This window comes from Elephas maximus, chromosome 1 (genome assembly GCF_024166365.1).
Source record: "Elephas maximus indicus isolate mEleMax1 chromosome 1, mEleMax1 primary haplotype, whole genome shotgun sequence".
NCBI classification, from domain to species: Eukaryota; Metazoa; Chordata; class Mammalia; order Proboscidea; family Elephantidae; genus Elephas; species Elephas maximus.
This window is the reverse complement of record NC_064819.1, coordinates 152,567,799-152,582,274: the sequence shown is the minus strand read 5'-3', so window position 1 is coordinate 152,582,274 and position 14,476 is coordinate 152,567,799. Positions and strand designations below refer to the sequence as shown.

At 37.7% G+C, this 14,476-nt stretch overlaps 1 protein-coding gene across 7 annotated transcripts in view; it reads left to right on the top strand.

The window, feature by feature from the left end:
- Window positions 1-14,476, top strand: part of RNGTT (RNA guanylyltransferase and 5'-phosphatase) — a 356,175-nt gene that overhangs the window by 133,758 nt on the left and 207,941 nt on the right. For 6 of the 7 annotated variants that reach the window (XR_007518793.1, XM_049897145.1, XM_049897124.1 and 3 more), the window contains 2 exons: window positions 5,062-5,133; window positions 7,537-7,701. The exons of the other annotated variant lie outside the window; for it this stretch is intronic. Coding sequence is in view for 5 of the 6 variants with exons in the window: in XM_049897145.1 (XP_049753102.1) it covers window positions 5,062-5,133; window positions 7,537-7,701 (237 nt within the window). In the remaining variant the exon portion in view is untranslated. The remainder of the gene's footprint in view (window positions 1-5,061; window positions 5,134-7,536; window positions 7,702-14,476) is intronic. 7 annotated transcript variants of the gene reach the window in all.

The following is a 14,476-nucleotide window of genomic DNA, read 5'->3' as shown; positions in this document are numbered from 1 at the left end:
ATCTTTAAGTTATCACAGTCTGCTTTCAGATAGTGTTACGTGTTGTTTAAGAACTTTTCAAAGGTTAATTGTATTTATCTCCCCCTTGCTATTTGTGTTCTGGCTATCTTATGTGATGTAAGCTCCACATTATGTTAATATTTTATCTTTTAAAAGGCAATAGTTTTTAAAAGAAATTAAAAAATATGTGTATTAAAGAAGTACAGAAACCACCCCCCCCCACCCCCACATACATTTTTTATTTCTCTGGATATTCACCCTTTCTGATGGTTGTAATTTCTGTGTACCTGGGGTTTGTTTATTTTTCTTCGGTCTGAAGAACTGCTCTTAGGTTTCATTTCTTTTTTTTGTTTTTAGTTTTTTTTCCCCCATTGAAATAATTCATATACTGAAGTGTACAATTGAGTGGTTTTTAGCGTATTCATAAGGTTTGTGCAATTATCACCTCTATCTAATTCCAGAATATTTTCATCACCTACTGGACTATGATAATTAGAACCAAGCAGGCCTTGTCTGAAAAGGTTTCAAGGAATGGGTTATTTTTGAGATGAGCTTTGAAGGCTCACAGATTTTCCAAAGAACAGTTAATGAGAGGAGGGATATTTTAAAAATGATTTTCCACTGTCCATAGCATTAAAGCCAAACTGTAACATAATATTTGTTACTATCTGGGCTGTGCCTGTGTCTTTAGTCTCATCTTTGATTTTGGTTCCTTCCCTTGAACCACAAGTCCCGCCTATTCTGAGCTTTGCATAATTTACCAAAAATCGTATTTTTGATGCCTTCATAATAAACCCAACCACTGCCGTTGAGTTGATTCCAACTCATAGCTACCCTTCATAATACTTTCTTTAATTGGAGTCTCCTACCTTCAACGGACTAGAGAGTCTCAGAAAGAAAGAAACATGAGTGGCTAAGATAAGGACTGTATGTTTCTCTTCTGTAGCGCTTAGAGATAATTCAAATAAATAGTTTGACCTTAGTAAAATGTTGGATATATAGGCAGAAGGATATATTCCTAGGAACTCCAGCTAAAGGGGATGGAATATAGAAAAAGGTAATGATGCAGGAATGATTTTTTTTTTTGGTGGGGGGAGAGGAAGGGGGCCGTAATGGCGGATTGAGTCCTTAAGGTTTCTCTACAGCAATATTCAATATCAAAAAACAATGAAACAGTTTTTACCAGGTTCTTGAGGAATGTGAAGTGTGATGTGCCTTGGTGTAGTTTTCTTCATGTTTCTTGTGACTGGAGTTTGTTGAGCTTTTTGTATCTCTATATTTAAAGTTTTCATCAAAAGTGGAAAATATCTTGCCATTATTTCTGTCCTTTTCCTTGTTGAAGACTCAATTACTAAAGCTTTTTTCGTTAAAAACAAGAACAAAACTTTATTCTCTCTGCGTTTCATTTTAGATAGTTTCTATTGCTATATCTTCAAGTTTACTAATCTTTTCTTCTCTGATGTCTAAACTGCTATTAATCCTAACCACTGTATTTTTTCGTCTCAGACATTATAGTTCTCATCTCTGGAAATTAATTTTGGATTTTTCTTATGTCTTTGATCTCTCTACTTAACTTTTTGAATACAGGTAGTCCCCGACTTATGACGGGGTTCTGTTCCAACAACTCTGTTTTAAGTCAGTTCTAAGTCGAATGCCTTTTTTTTTTTTAAACTTTTCATTATTATTACCTTTTATTTAATAAATCATAACATTACACATTTGCGAGTGAACGTCTGAGAATGATGATATCAGCAGATTACATGCTACAGCATTGTATGTAGTACATATGACTGATGATAAGGTGTACAAAGGAAAAAAAAAAAGACAGTCTTAAGGTGCAATTCATCGTAACTTGAATATGTCGTAAGTCCAGACTACTTGTATATGGAATACTATTATAAAAAACTGTCTTAATATTTTTGTGTGCTATAGCTAATATCTTTGTCACTTCTGGGCTAGTTTTTATTGGTGTTTCTCCTCATTATGGGTCATATTTTCTTGCCTTTTTACATACCTGGTAATTTTTGATTGGATGCCAAATGTTTTGAATTTTACCATGTTGGGAACTGTATATTTTCATATTACCATAAATATTCTTAGATTTTATCCTGGGATGCAGTTAATTTAATTTGGTATGATCCTTTTGGATTTTGCTTTTAAGATTTGTTATGTGGACCAGAGCAGTCTTTAGGGATAATTATTAGGCAATATGGAGGCATAATCTTTCTGCATACTCTACCCGGTTCTCTTGAGAATTGTGAGGTTTTATAATTCTGCTGATGGCAATAGGCATTATTCCCAACCCTGTGTCAGTGCAAGGTCCTGTTCCCTCTAAGACTTTTGGTGTTTTTTTTGCCTGCCCTTGAATAGTTTCCTCACACATATACGTTCTCTAATTGGTACTCTGCTGAATACTCAAGGGGGTTCATCTGCAGGTTTCTGCCCTTTCTCTGTGCAGAACTTTTCTCTCTGGTACTCTGCCCTGGGGACCCCTGGTGGTGCAGTGGTTAAGAGCTTGGCTACTAACCAAAAGGTCGGCAGTTCGAATCCACCAGCTGCTCCTTGGAAATCCTTTGGGGCAATTCTCCTTTATCATATACAGGTCGCTGTGAGTTGGAATTGACTCAAAGGCAACAGGTTTGTTTCTGATTTTTACTCTGCCCTGAGAACTGTAGCCAACTTGGTGTCCTTAGATAACCTGTTCCATTTTCTCAACTCAGGGAGACTGCTGGTCTCTGCCTGGGACCTGCCCTGCCTATGCTGCAGTCTGGAAACTCTCTTCAGGCAATAAGCAGAGACATTGGAGAGCTCATCTAGTTTGTTTCCTGCCTCCTAGGTATCACTGTTGTTGCCTAATCACCAGTGTCTTAAAAATCATCGCTTCATGTATTGTCCACTTCTTTGATTGTTTCATGCAGGAGGGTAAATTCAGTCCCTATTACTCTATTTTGGTCAGAAGCGGAAGTCTATTTTCTTTTCTTACCTGTATTTTAAGGTTAGATATTTTATGTTTACCAGCTTTTTTGTAGCCCAGGGCAATGGTAAGAAGCCCTGGTGGTGCACTGGTCAGCGGCGGTTTGAATCTGCCAGCCACTGAATGGGAGAAAGATGTGGCAATCTGCTTCTGTAAAGATTACAGCCTTGGAAACCCTATGGGGTGGTTCTACTCTGTCCTATAGGGTCACTGTGAGATGAAATCTACTAGTCTGCAATGGGGTTGGTTTTGGTTTTGTTTGGTTTTTGTCAGTGGTGACAGCTGTAGGGAAGGGGACATTGTGGTGGGAGGGTCATTGGGAAGAGCTCAGCTGAAGTCTTGGGTCATTGTTAGAATCTCTGGATGCTGTTCTCTCTGAACAATTTTTGCTAAATGTCTTTTTCAGCTAGTTGGGGGATGTATTTTGTTCTAGTAATGCTTCTGATTGTTTTTCCAGTTCACTGTTTGTCCTGGAGTCTTCACTTCAGGCAGAAAGAGTATTGAGCTATTTTTATTACTCCTCAGTCAAAGGGGTGGGGGGGGGGGCGGAGACAAAGATAATTATGGAGTTTGCGTCTATCTATATTTGAGTGTAATAGTGAAAATTATTAGCAATTTGTCGGTTTTCCCAGTAGGGGTTCTAGGGATTTAGTGAGCTTGGAACTGAGCTTGGAACAGCACCTTTTTGTTTTACCAGAATGTTTGGCAGTTTCCTTGAATGTCAGTTTTTAAAGTTTATTTTTCGATTATTTGTTTTGTTTGTTGTTTATAATTTTTCTTCTTTTTAAAAAGATTTAAATAAGAAGAAAGGTTTTTCTTCATTTTGTTAGGTAATTTGGAAAGGAAATTCTATGATGTCTGCTATCTGACCCTGGAAGTCCACTTCTAAGCATACGTTTTTGAAAAGAATACTTAATTGAAAACTGTTATTTGTACCACACCCATGTTGGCTTGGTAAAATGCTCAGACACAAGTGTTTAAATAAAACCGATATATTAAAAAAGTTTGAAGTAAGGGAAGTGATTTAATTTATGTCAAGTGAATTAAGAAATACATGTTGAGGAAAGAAATTAACTGGTAATGGTTTCTTACAGCAACAAAATATATTTTCCTATTTCAGTGTGTTCTTTGTCACTCTGGGTGGTTGTGTGTGAATTTCCTGTGATGAAATTAGGTAACAATAAACCTGTCTAGTTTCCTAGAAAGAGTATGAGGAAAGGAAAATATTTTTAGTCAAAACCTATTGTTACAAACAAAAAGATTATAAAATACGGCATACATACTTACAGTCACCCTTTATTGTTCTTTATCTCTTTTCCACCAGAGCATAGATTATTTCGTTTGACTTCTTAGTGGCTGTAATAGGTTTGCATTGATCTATTCACACTCTTTCTGTTACTTTTTATCAAAGTCCAGTAGAGGGCCATGGAACCAAGAACGACCATGTGGATCACATAGGGATTAAGTCTGTAATAAAACCCCCAAAAAACTCTGTTGCTGTGGCATCAATACTGACTCATAGTGACCTTATAGGACAGAGTAGAACTGCCCCGTAGGGTTTCCAAGGAGTGGCTGGTGGATTTGAACTGCCAACCTTTTGGTTAACAGCAGAGCGCTTAACTACTGCACCATCAGGGCTCCAATTTAATAAGACCATTATATATCTGTAGATTTTACAACTAAAATAATTGACAAAAGACAAAATTTAATGCAATAATTAAAATTATGAGTAAAAAGTAACTGATTTTTGCAATTTAAAATTTATAAACTCTTTACCCTGTCAGTATTATTAGTTGCTTAGTAATTCAAATAATAAAAAGGAGCATAGTAATTCAAATATAAAGCAGTATAACAAGGAGATATTGTCATATGGTTTTATTCTGGTACAGAATAAATGCATGATAAAGACTTTTGGGTTGCTGACATTCTGTTGATTTAATCTGGGTACAGGTGTGTTCACTTTGTGAAATTTCATCCAATTATATACTTAACAATTTGTGTGCTTTCTCTGTGTGTGTTCTATTTCAATAAAATTAAAGAGATTGCTATTAAAGTATGAAGAAACTTACCATCTTTTCTCTTTCAAGGAAATGATAATTGACAAAGTAAATGGACAAGCTGTTCCTAGATATTTGATATATGACATAATTAAATTCAATGTAAGTACCTTTTATAAATTATGAAATGCTTTTAGTTTAAATTGTTCTAACAATATAAATATATTTGAAATAGAACAAATAAAAACCTGTGATTACCATACTGAGATATCTAAAAACATTGATTTAGAAATTACTCTTGTTCCTCAAAAAACAAACAAAACAAAACAAAAAAACTGACAACAAAGCAATCTACAATTTTTACTTTAATTTCTAAACACCCCCCCTTAAAAAAAAAAAAAAACCAAACTCACTGCCACTGAGTCAATTCTGATACATAGTGACCCCATAGGGTTCCCAAGACCGTGAATCTTTACAGAAGAGACTGCCACAACCTTCTCCCACGGAGCTGCTGGTGGTTTTGAACTGCTCACCTTTCAGTTAGCAGTCAATCGCTTTACTCACCGCACCACCAGGACTCTGATTAATTTCTAGCAATTCACATTATGTTATTTTGTATTATGGTGAGGGTATCTGTGCTCTTTCACCAAAAACTTAACATCTGTGATTTCATCCTATATAAAATGGGAGTAAAAATACCATCTGACTGTTTTTATGGATGTTGTAGAATTACTACGATTTAAAAACTGTTATGTGCAAGATTGTCTGTAAAATAATAGATAAAATTTTTAACAAATTAAAAAAAAAATTTGTTACTGTGTTAGAGGTAGTAGGAAAGAAAAATTGTGACCCTCTCAGGTTACTCAATTGATAGCTTCTTATTAAAACAGTTGCTGTGGTGTCAATTCTTATTTATGGTGACCTGAACTCCCTGGGTGGTGCAAACCCTTACCGTACTTGACTGCTAACCAAAATGTTGGAGGTTTCAGTCCACCCAGAGGTACCTCTCAGGAAAGGCCTGACGATCTACTTCTGAAAAAAATCAGCAACTTTAAAACCCTGTTGAGCACAGCTTTATTCTGACACATATGAAGTTGCCATCTTCTTATTAACGTTTTAACATCTCCTTTTCTTTCTCCTGTTGCCTGATATTTTGCGCGTCTTTGCTTTTAGGTTTCTATACTTTCAGGTTAGCGAAGAAAACCAGCTTAACGCTGATAAAATAAAACAGGATTTTGTAAAATTAGACTTGTCTTGGTTTTAGTTTTCCTGTACTTGATTTAAATAAAAAATCCCAACATTTTATTAGTCTATCACTTAAAAAAGAGAAAGTGACTGTGAAGTGTTGAGTGTGTAACTTGAAGGCAAAAATATGAATACAAGTAGGAAACTTAAAATCAAAATCCAAAACTCGTTGTTGTAAATCGATATGAAAAAATAGGATTTATATTCTCTACCCATTTCCTATAGCTTTATACTAGCCATGAATCTGTTCATGTTTAATTATAGCATGAACGTATAAATTATTTAGGCAGTACAAGATGACGCCTGTAAATGCAAGAAGCTCTTTCAATAGTGTTTATGTATGAAAAGGTATAATTATCCCTCTACCCCCAAAAAACCCATTGCTGTTGAGTTGATTCCAACTCATAGCAACCCTACGGGACAGCACAGAACTGTCCAGTAGGGTTTCCAATGCTGTAATATTTACAGAAGCAGATAGCCACATCTTTCTCCTGTGGAACGGCTGGTGGGTGCGAACCACTGACCTTTAGGTTGGCAGTCGAGTGCTTAACCACTGTGCCACTAAGGCTCCTTAATCATTCCTTTAGATATATATTATTCAAACTGCATAATTATTTAGTTTTGAAGTCAGATTGAAAAGCAGTAAGAATTAAAAGTTTTTTTTCTTTTTTGAAGTTTTAAGGTTTTGAAGACTTTTAAGAAAAAATTTAAAAGCTGTTTTCTTGGGCCATATTTTATTTTAATAAATTTCTGTATTAAGATTCAAGATTGCCTTAGTCCAGGCTACTTAAAGGCTTTTTTTTTTTTTTTTCCCCTGTAAAGTTTCAGTGTAGTACATATATCATTTTTTGGATTGCATTCCTATATTTGAAGCATAGAGCTTTAAACTTAAGAACCTCAAGGCAGAAAAGATAATTAAAAAAAAAAAATTCTGTTTGTGACTACTGCATTTCTCAAAAATAATGCTTTCCAGAATTGGCTTAATCTTATCACAGATCTTAGAATAATGTTCATTGGCTCACAAAGAGAAATAAGGGGTGGAGGCGACTTTCTTTGTGAATGGGGGACTGTTGCCTCCCTTGCCTCTTGGTATTGAGCTCCAACTTTAATGTGCAGATTCACTTCTTAGCCTGTCTTAGACAACAGACTTCTAATACTTAAAAAAAGATAAAAAAATTTAAGCATATATAAAAGTATAGAGATTAATATAAGGAATACTCACATACTATCTACCCATATTTGTCAGATCTTAACATATTTTTGCCCCATTTTTTAATAAGAGAAATAATTACAGATCCAGTATTGTCTCATTTAATTCAGGCACAGCCAGTTGGAGATTGTGATTTTAATACTCGTCTGCAGTGTATAGAACGAGAGATAATAAATCCTCGACATGAAAAAATGAAGACTGGTCTCATTGACAAAACACAAGAACCATTTAGTGTCAGAAATAAGCCATTTTTTGACATCTGTACTTCAAGAAAGGTAAAGTTTACTGTTTTGTTTTCTAATTAGTTCTTACAGTGTATCATAACTGAGCTTGTCATAGGAATATGAATGACATTTTACTGCCCAGTTGTCTTTACTTAAATTGATATGGGACTATTCTGGCCACCCACCCATTGCCGTAGAGTTGATTCCGGCTCATAATGGCCCTGTGGGACAGAGTAGAGCTACAGTAGGGTTTCCATGGCTATAATCTTTACGGAAGCGGACTGCTACATCTTCCTTCGGTGGAGCAGCTGGTGGATTCAAATAGCCAACCTTTTGGTTAGCAGCTGAGCACTTTAACCACTGCTCCACCAGGGCTTCTTGACGTATATAAGTCCTAGGCCTCCCCCTCTTCAGTTTGGTTCTAAATGGTGGAAACTTAAGCTAGGTTGCTTTCCTGTTTCTCATGTAGTTTTTGATTCATGGCCATTAGTCCATATGATTTTTAAAAAGCTATAAATAGTATAGGATTATAGAGAGTGAAAATGACTTTTTGGTCTTCTCCTCTTTCTGAAGGTGAACAGTGTTTGGTACATATTCTTTCTGATTAAAAAAAATCATTTACATATGTATGTATATACACAAACTTACACACATTGAAGGTTTTCTTTTATTTTTGTTGTTTTGTCACTTAAAATGGATCATACTAAATGTCTGGGACTTTTTTTTTTCCCACTTAACGATATAGTTTAGAGACATTTCTGTATTATTGCCCAGAGATGTGCCACATTATTTTTTAACTGCTGCATAGTATTTGACAGTAAAGATGCACCATAATTATTTATTTTCTTATTGATGGAGTTAGATTATTTCTAGTGTTTTGCGATTACAGTGTGTCCGTAAACATATTTGCCTATATGGGTAGGTATTTCTTCAGGGTAAATACCTAGAAGTGGAATTTTTGGTTTAAAAATTATGGTTGATGTTGGTACTATTCCAAATTGCCTTCCAAATAAAACAGTTTTATCTCCAGCAGATGAGAGATCTCATTTCCTCATGCCATTCCTAGCACTCTCTTTCTTCCTGACCTGTGGGGAAGACAGTGTACTCTAATGTGAAAATTAGCATGAGGTCTAGAGCGGAACACTGTGGTTGTTTCCTTACTGGCTTTGGTATCTTTTCTAAGATACTTAACCTTTCCTGCCAAAGTTGACTCTTTTTGTAAATTGGGGTTATAGTAGTATATCCCTCATAGTAAGGTTATAACAATGTAATGAAGCAATTTTATTATACAAGTTATAAATACTTTCTTCCAATCTCTCGCTATACTTTTTTTGTTTTGAATATAGTGTTTTCCATAAGAGAAGAGTTCAATTTTAATGTGGTCAAACATTATACTGTCTTCCTTATATCTTCTGGGTTTTCTTGCTTGCTTAATAAGCCCTGTATTTCCAAAATGTTTTCTTATATTATTTTCTAATACTGTCATGGTTTTGTTTGTAAATATATTTAGATGCTCTATTTAAAATTTTTTTCTTGAAATAATAGGATAAATTGAGAAATCCACAACCATAAGAAAGATAATACTTCTCTCTGGAATGAACAGATTAAGTAAGGGGTAAAGAGCATTTTATAATGTTATAATATATATTATGCCTTTCTACTTAGAAATTCAGAAACACTCTTGTAACACACTTATTTTAAAGTTGAGGAAATATAATTAATTTATCTAACAAATATTTATTGAATGCCTCTTATACGCTATGTACTCTTGTAGGTACTGGGGATAATGCAGTTAAACCAGAAAAAAAAACAAAACAAAACCCTGCCCTTGAGGAACTTAACATTGTAGTGGGGAAAGAATAGCAGACAAAATAAGTAAATGATATAGTATGTGAGACAGTGATAAGTGATCTGCAGAAACATAAAGCAGAAGATGGAGCTAGGCTGTGCTGGGTGATGATAGTGATGGTGCAATTTTAAAATAATGATCAAGTTAGGACTTACTGAGAATGACATTTGAGTGAAGACTTGAAGAGGGAGAATGTTGATATTTGGGCGAAGAGTGTTCTTGGCAAAGGGAAGAATAAGTACAAAGGCTCCAAGATGGGAGGTATGTGAGTGCTTGAGGAACAGAAAAGAAGCCAGGAATAGAAATGGAGTAAGCAAGGGGGAGTATAATTTGAGAAGGAGATAAAGGCTGAGAAATTACCAGATCATATAGAGTCTTGTAGGCCATTGTAAGCATTTTGGCTCTTATTCTGGGGGAGGTGGCCATTTTTTTCCTGGGAATGGGGTGTTGTGGTGGAAACACCACATGTCTGTTTAAGTTTAAAAACAAAGAGGTTTATTCTGGCAAAGAAAGTGTTCTGCAAAACGGAGAGACAGTGCTGAGAGAAATCCAACAGTGTGTTCGGCGCAGGGAGGGGGGAGCTACAGTAATACAAAGACTTACGAAGAACAAAATCGCAAGCAGCAGGTTACAACTAAAACAGTTTTGATTGGTTAATATATACAAAGCTGAAGGTGGGAGTGCCTTGGTTGACCATCCTGGCAGGTGTTGACATCTTTTGCAAGGATGGCTCCAGATAATAGGATTCTGGCTGCTAAAACCACATGTTTTCTGGCATCTAGACATCTGTAGTCTATGCTAAATTGAGTTACTTAAGCACTAAGATGGAGGATGCTTTGAAATAGAAAACAAAAATGTTCTAGGATGGTTATATCTGAAGCTTAAGGAGGGAAAATGGTTTTTGTTACAGAAAAGCTATAACTTTGTAATATAAAAAAATATAGTTTATTTTAATTATAAGTTTTAAGAGGGGTTAGGCTGAACAAAGTTGTAAAGGAAATGAGAGGACCCAAGGATAGGTTAGAAAAATACCTTTTGAGAGAAGGTGAAGGGGGCATTTTCTGAGAACTAGCTCAGAAGTGTGAAGCCCTGGTGGCACAGTGGTTAAGAGCTATGGCTGCTAACCAAAACGTTGGCAATTTGAATTCACCAGCTGCTTCCTGGAAACTGTATGGGGCAGTTCTGCTCTGTCCTGTAGGGTCTCTATGAGTTGGAATCGACTCAACAGCAACAGGTTTGGCATAATAGGCTGCTGCTAACACCTGCATGGTCTTGAGTTATCTCTTTTTAGCACCAGCCGTTTTCTTACTGCAAAACGCTTCCTCTAGCAGAGTTGTTGTTGTTAGGTGCCACCGAGTCAGTTCTGACTCTGCCATCCTGTGTACAACAGAACAAAATACTGGTCCTGTGCCATCCTCATAATCGTTGCTATGTTTGAGCCCATTGTAGTACCTTCTATGTCAGTCCGTCTCATTGAGATCGTCCTCTTTTTTGCTGACCCTCTACTTTACCAAGCATGATGTCCTTTTCCAGGGACTGGTCTCTCCTGATAACATGTTTAAAGTAGTATGTGAGATGAAATTTTGCTATCCTTGCTTCTAATGGGTATTCTGGCTGTACTTCTTCCAAGACAGATTTGTTCGTTCTTCTGGCAGTCCGTGGTATGTTCAGTATTCTTCGACAACACCATAATTCAAAGACATCAATTCTTTGGTCTTTCTTATTCATTGTCCAGCTTTCACATGCGTACGAGGTGATTGAAAACACCATGGCTTGGGTCCTTAAAGTGACATCTTTGCTTTTTTTTTCTCAACACTTTAAAGAGATCTTCTGCAGCAGATTTGCCCAATGCAGTACATTGTTTGATTTCTTGACTGCCGCTTCCTTGGATGTTGATTGTGGTTCCAAGTTAAATGAAATCCTTGACAACTTCACTGGTTTCTCCATTTATCATGATGTTGCTTATTGTCCAGTTATGAAGACTTTTTTCTTTTTATTGAGGTGTAATCCATACTGAAGGCTGTGGTCTTTGATCTTCATCAATAAGTGCTTCAAGTCTTCTTCACTTTCAGCAAGAAAGGTTGTGTCTTCTGCATATCACAGGTCATTGATAAGCCTTCCTCCAATCCTGATGCCTTGTTCTTCTTCATGTAGTCCAACTTCTCAGATTATTTGCTAATCATATGGATTGACTGACTTTAAACTGTGCAATATCCCCTCGTTCTGTTCGAATGACTGCCTCTTTTGCCTAAGTACAGGTTCCTCATGGGCACAGTTAAGTGTTCTGGAATTGCCATTCTTCACAGTGTTATCCATAATTTGTTATGATGCATACAGTCGAATGCCTTTGCGTAGTCAGTAAAACACAGGTAAACATCTTTCTGGTATTCTCTGCTTTCAGCTAGGATCCATCTGACATCAGCAATGATATCCCTGGTTCCACATCCTCTTCTGAATCTGGCTTGAATTTCTGGCTGTTCTCTGTTGATGTACTGCTGTGTAACCTCTTTTGAATGATTTTCAGCAAAATTTTACTTGTGTGTGATATTAATGATATTGTTTGATAATTTTTGCATTCTGTTGGGTCTCCTTTCTAACAGAGTAGGGAGGCAGAAATGACAAGCTGCGTTATATGACAGAGAAGAACTCTAAGATGGAGTTGCTTAGGACAAGAAAGGATTGGGCTCAGACCCTAGCAAGGAATCCCAGTCTCACCAAGGGTTTTAGCTTTGAAATGCTCTTTGTCAGGTGCTGCTGAAAGATTTTTTAATAGATCTGAGTTAGGTTTTAACAGGACCATTCTGGCTCTCGTGTTGAGAATGGACTGTAGGAGGGGCAAGGGCAGGAGCAGGGAGACTAATTAAGAGCAATCCTGGTGAGAGACAGTGAAAGCTTGGACTAGGATTATAGCAGTGTAGAGCTAACAGGGTTTGTTGATTGATAGTATATACGGTATGAGAGAGAGAGGATTATGGTTGACTTTGGCCTGAGCAGCTGCAAAGAGGGAGTTACCATACTATGAGATAGAAAAGACTGCTAAAGGAACAGATTTGAGGAAATAGGAATTCAGATTTGGAAAACTGTGTTAATGTCTACTTAGTTTCAAAATTGAATTCAAAGACCTTTGGAAACGATAACAATAAGAGTACTTGTGGCACAATGAGTTCCTTTATGTGGAGTTTTGCCTTCCTTCTTTGGAAAAAAACAACTTGGAAGATTTTTTCCCCCGTAAGCCCTTGGGGGAGCCCTCATTACATAGTGATTAAAGCACTTGGCTGCTAACCCAAAGGTCAGTGGTTTGAAGCTACCAGCCGCTCAGCAGCCTGCTTCCATAAAGATTTATAGCCTTAGAAACCCTGTGGGGGCAGTTCTACTCTGTCCTGTAGGGTCACTATGAGTCGGAATAAACTCCATGGTGCTGGGTTTTAAGCTCTGAGAAGTTACCTTTGCCCTAGTTATTTGGAGACGCAACTTGGGGGAGGGCTCCCAGGTTGTTTTCTACCACAGAGGTTTTGTTAACTTTTGCCCAGGGGATTCCCCAGGCTGATTGACATTTCCTGGGTAAATCGTAAACAAGTTGATGGTTTGATAGTTTTATCTGGCCTGGGCTGGTGATTAATAATACCTGAGCTGATTGACATCTCATGGGTAATTGAGGAGGTTGAACTCTGGCCTGGTCGGAGAGGCCCTGCCATGTAACTGATGCGGATCGGGGTGTATGCGTAGCTGAAACGCAGAGGTTCTCGAGGCCTCTTGGTCGAGAGGGATGCTCACTAAAAGCTTGGCTGGCAGAGAAGCAGAACCATGTGGAAACTGAGTAGTCCAGAAGCTGCTACACTGGCTATGAGCTGGGCCACTTAGTGGCACAGAGGCCAGTGGTGGAAAGCTGGTGACAAAGAGGCCTGAAGTCAGAGAGGTCTGATGGCAGAGAGCAGCTAAGAGGGTTGAACAACCTGCTACACTGGCTGTAAGCTGGGCCAGTTAGCGGCTGAGTGGCTGATGGCAGAGAGGCCTGATGGCAGAGAGTAGCTAAGATTGCTGAGCAAGCTGCTACACTGGTAGAGAGCTAGGCAAGTTACTGATGAGAAACCATTGGTGGAAAGCTGGCAGCAGAGAGGCCGTATGGCAGAGAAGCCTGACAGTGGAGAGCAGCTAAGAAAGCTAAACGAGTTGCTACACTGGCTGTGAGCTAGGCCAGTTGGTGGCAGAGAAGCAGACGGTAGAGGGACCTGATGGCACAGATACCTGATGGCAGAGAGCTGTTGTTAGGAGAGTAGCTGGTGAGAGAGCTGGGCAAGCTGCTATACTGGCTATGAGCTGTGCCAGTTAGCAATGGAGAGGCTGATGGGGGAGAGGCAGTGGTGGCAGACAACTGTCCAAGGTTCTATCAAGAACTGCACCAGCAGGGATCATTTTTGCTCCAGGGGTTATCCTTCGAGAAAGCTGGCCTAATTGGCAAATTGCATCCTAAGTTTATCCTGTTACTTCCAAGTTGCTTTCCATTTTGAGTTGTTTTCTGAGTTGCATCCCAGTAAAGCACTTAACTGAGAGTACAGTTCTGTGAGACATTGCAGTGAATTACTGAACCCAATGGGGAAATAAAGAGTGGCTGAGGGCAGGGGAGTGGCTGATGTCAGAAATGATAGGCTGGCACAGCAGCTTGGAGAAGTTAGAAATATGGGATATATTTAACCTCTGCCTTGTAGGAACCAGTTTTGTGCAGATTCTTATTCATGAAATTGCATGTTTAGTACTTCATATTAAAGTTCTGTCATTTTAGACAGCAAATTAAACTAAGCCTCGAGAAAGGTAAAATAGAAGAGTACATCAAAGTTATTGAGGGAGTGTTTCATATTGTAGTCATGCTCTGACTTGATGTTTTCTGTTATCAGGTGGGTAGGAACCATCATATTGTAGCGCCTAATACGTGATTCTCATCCTTAAAAAACGATTTTTTGGCTAGATAATTTTTATTTC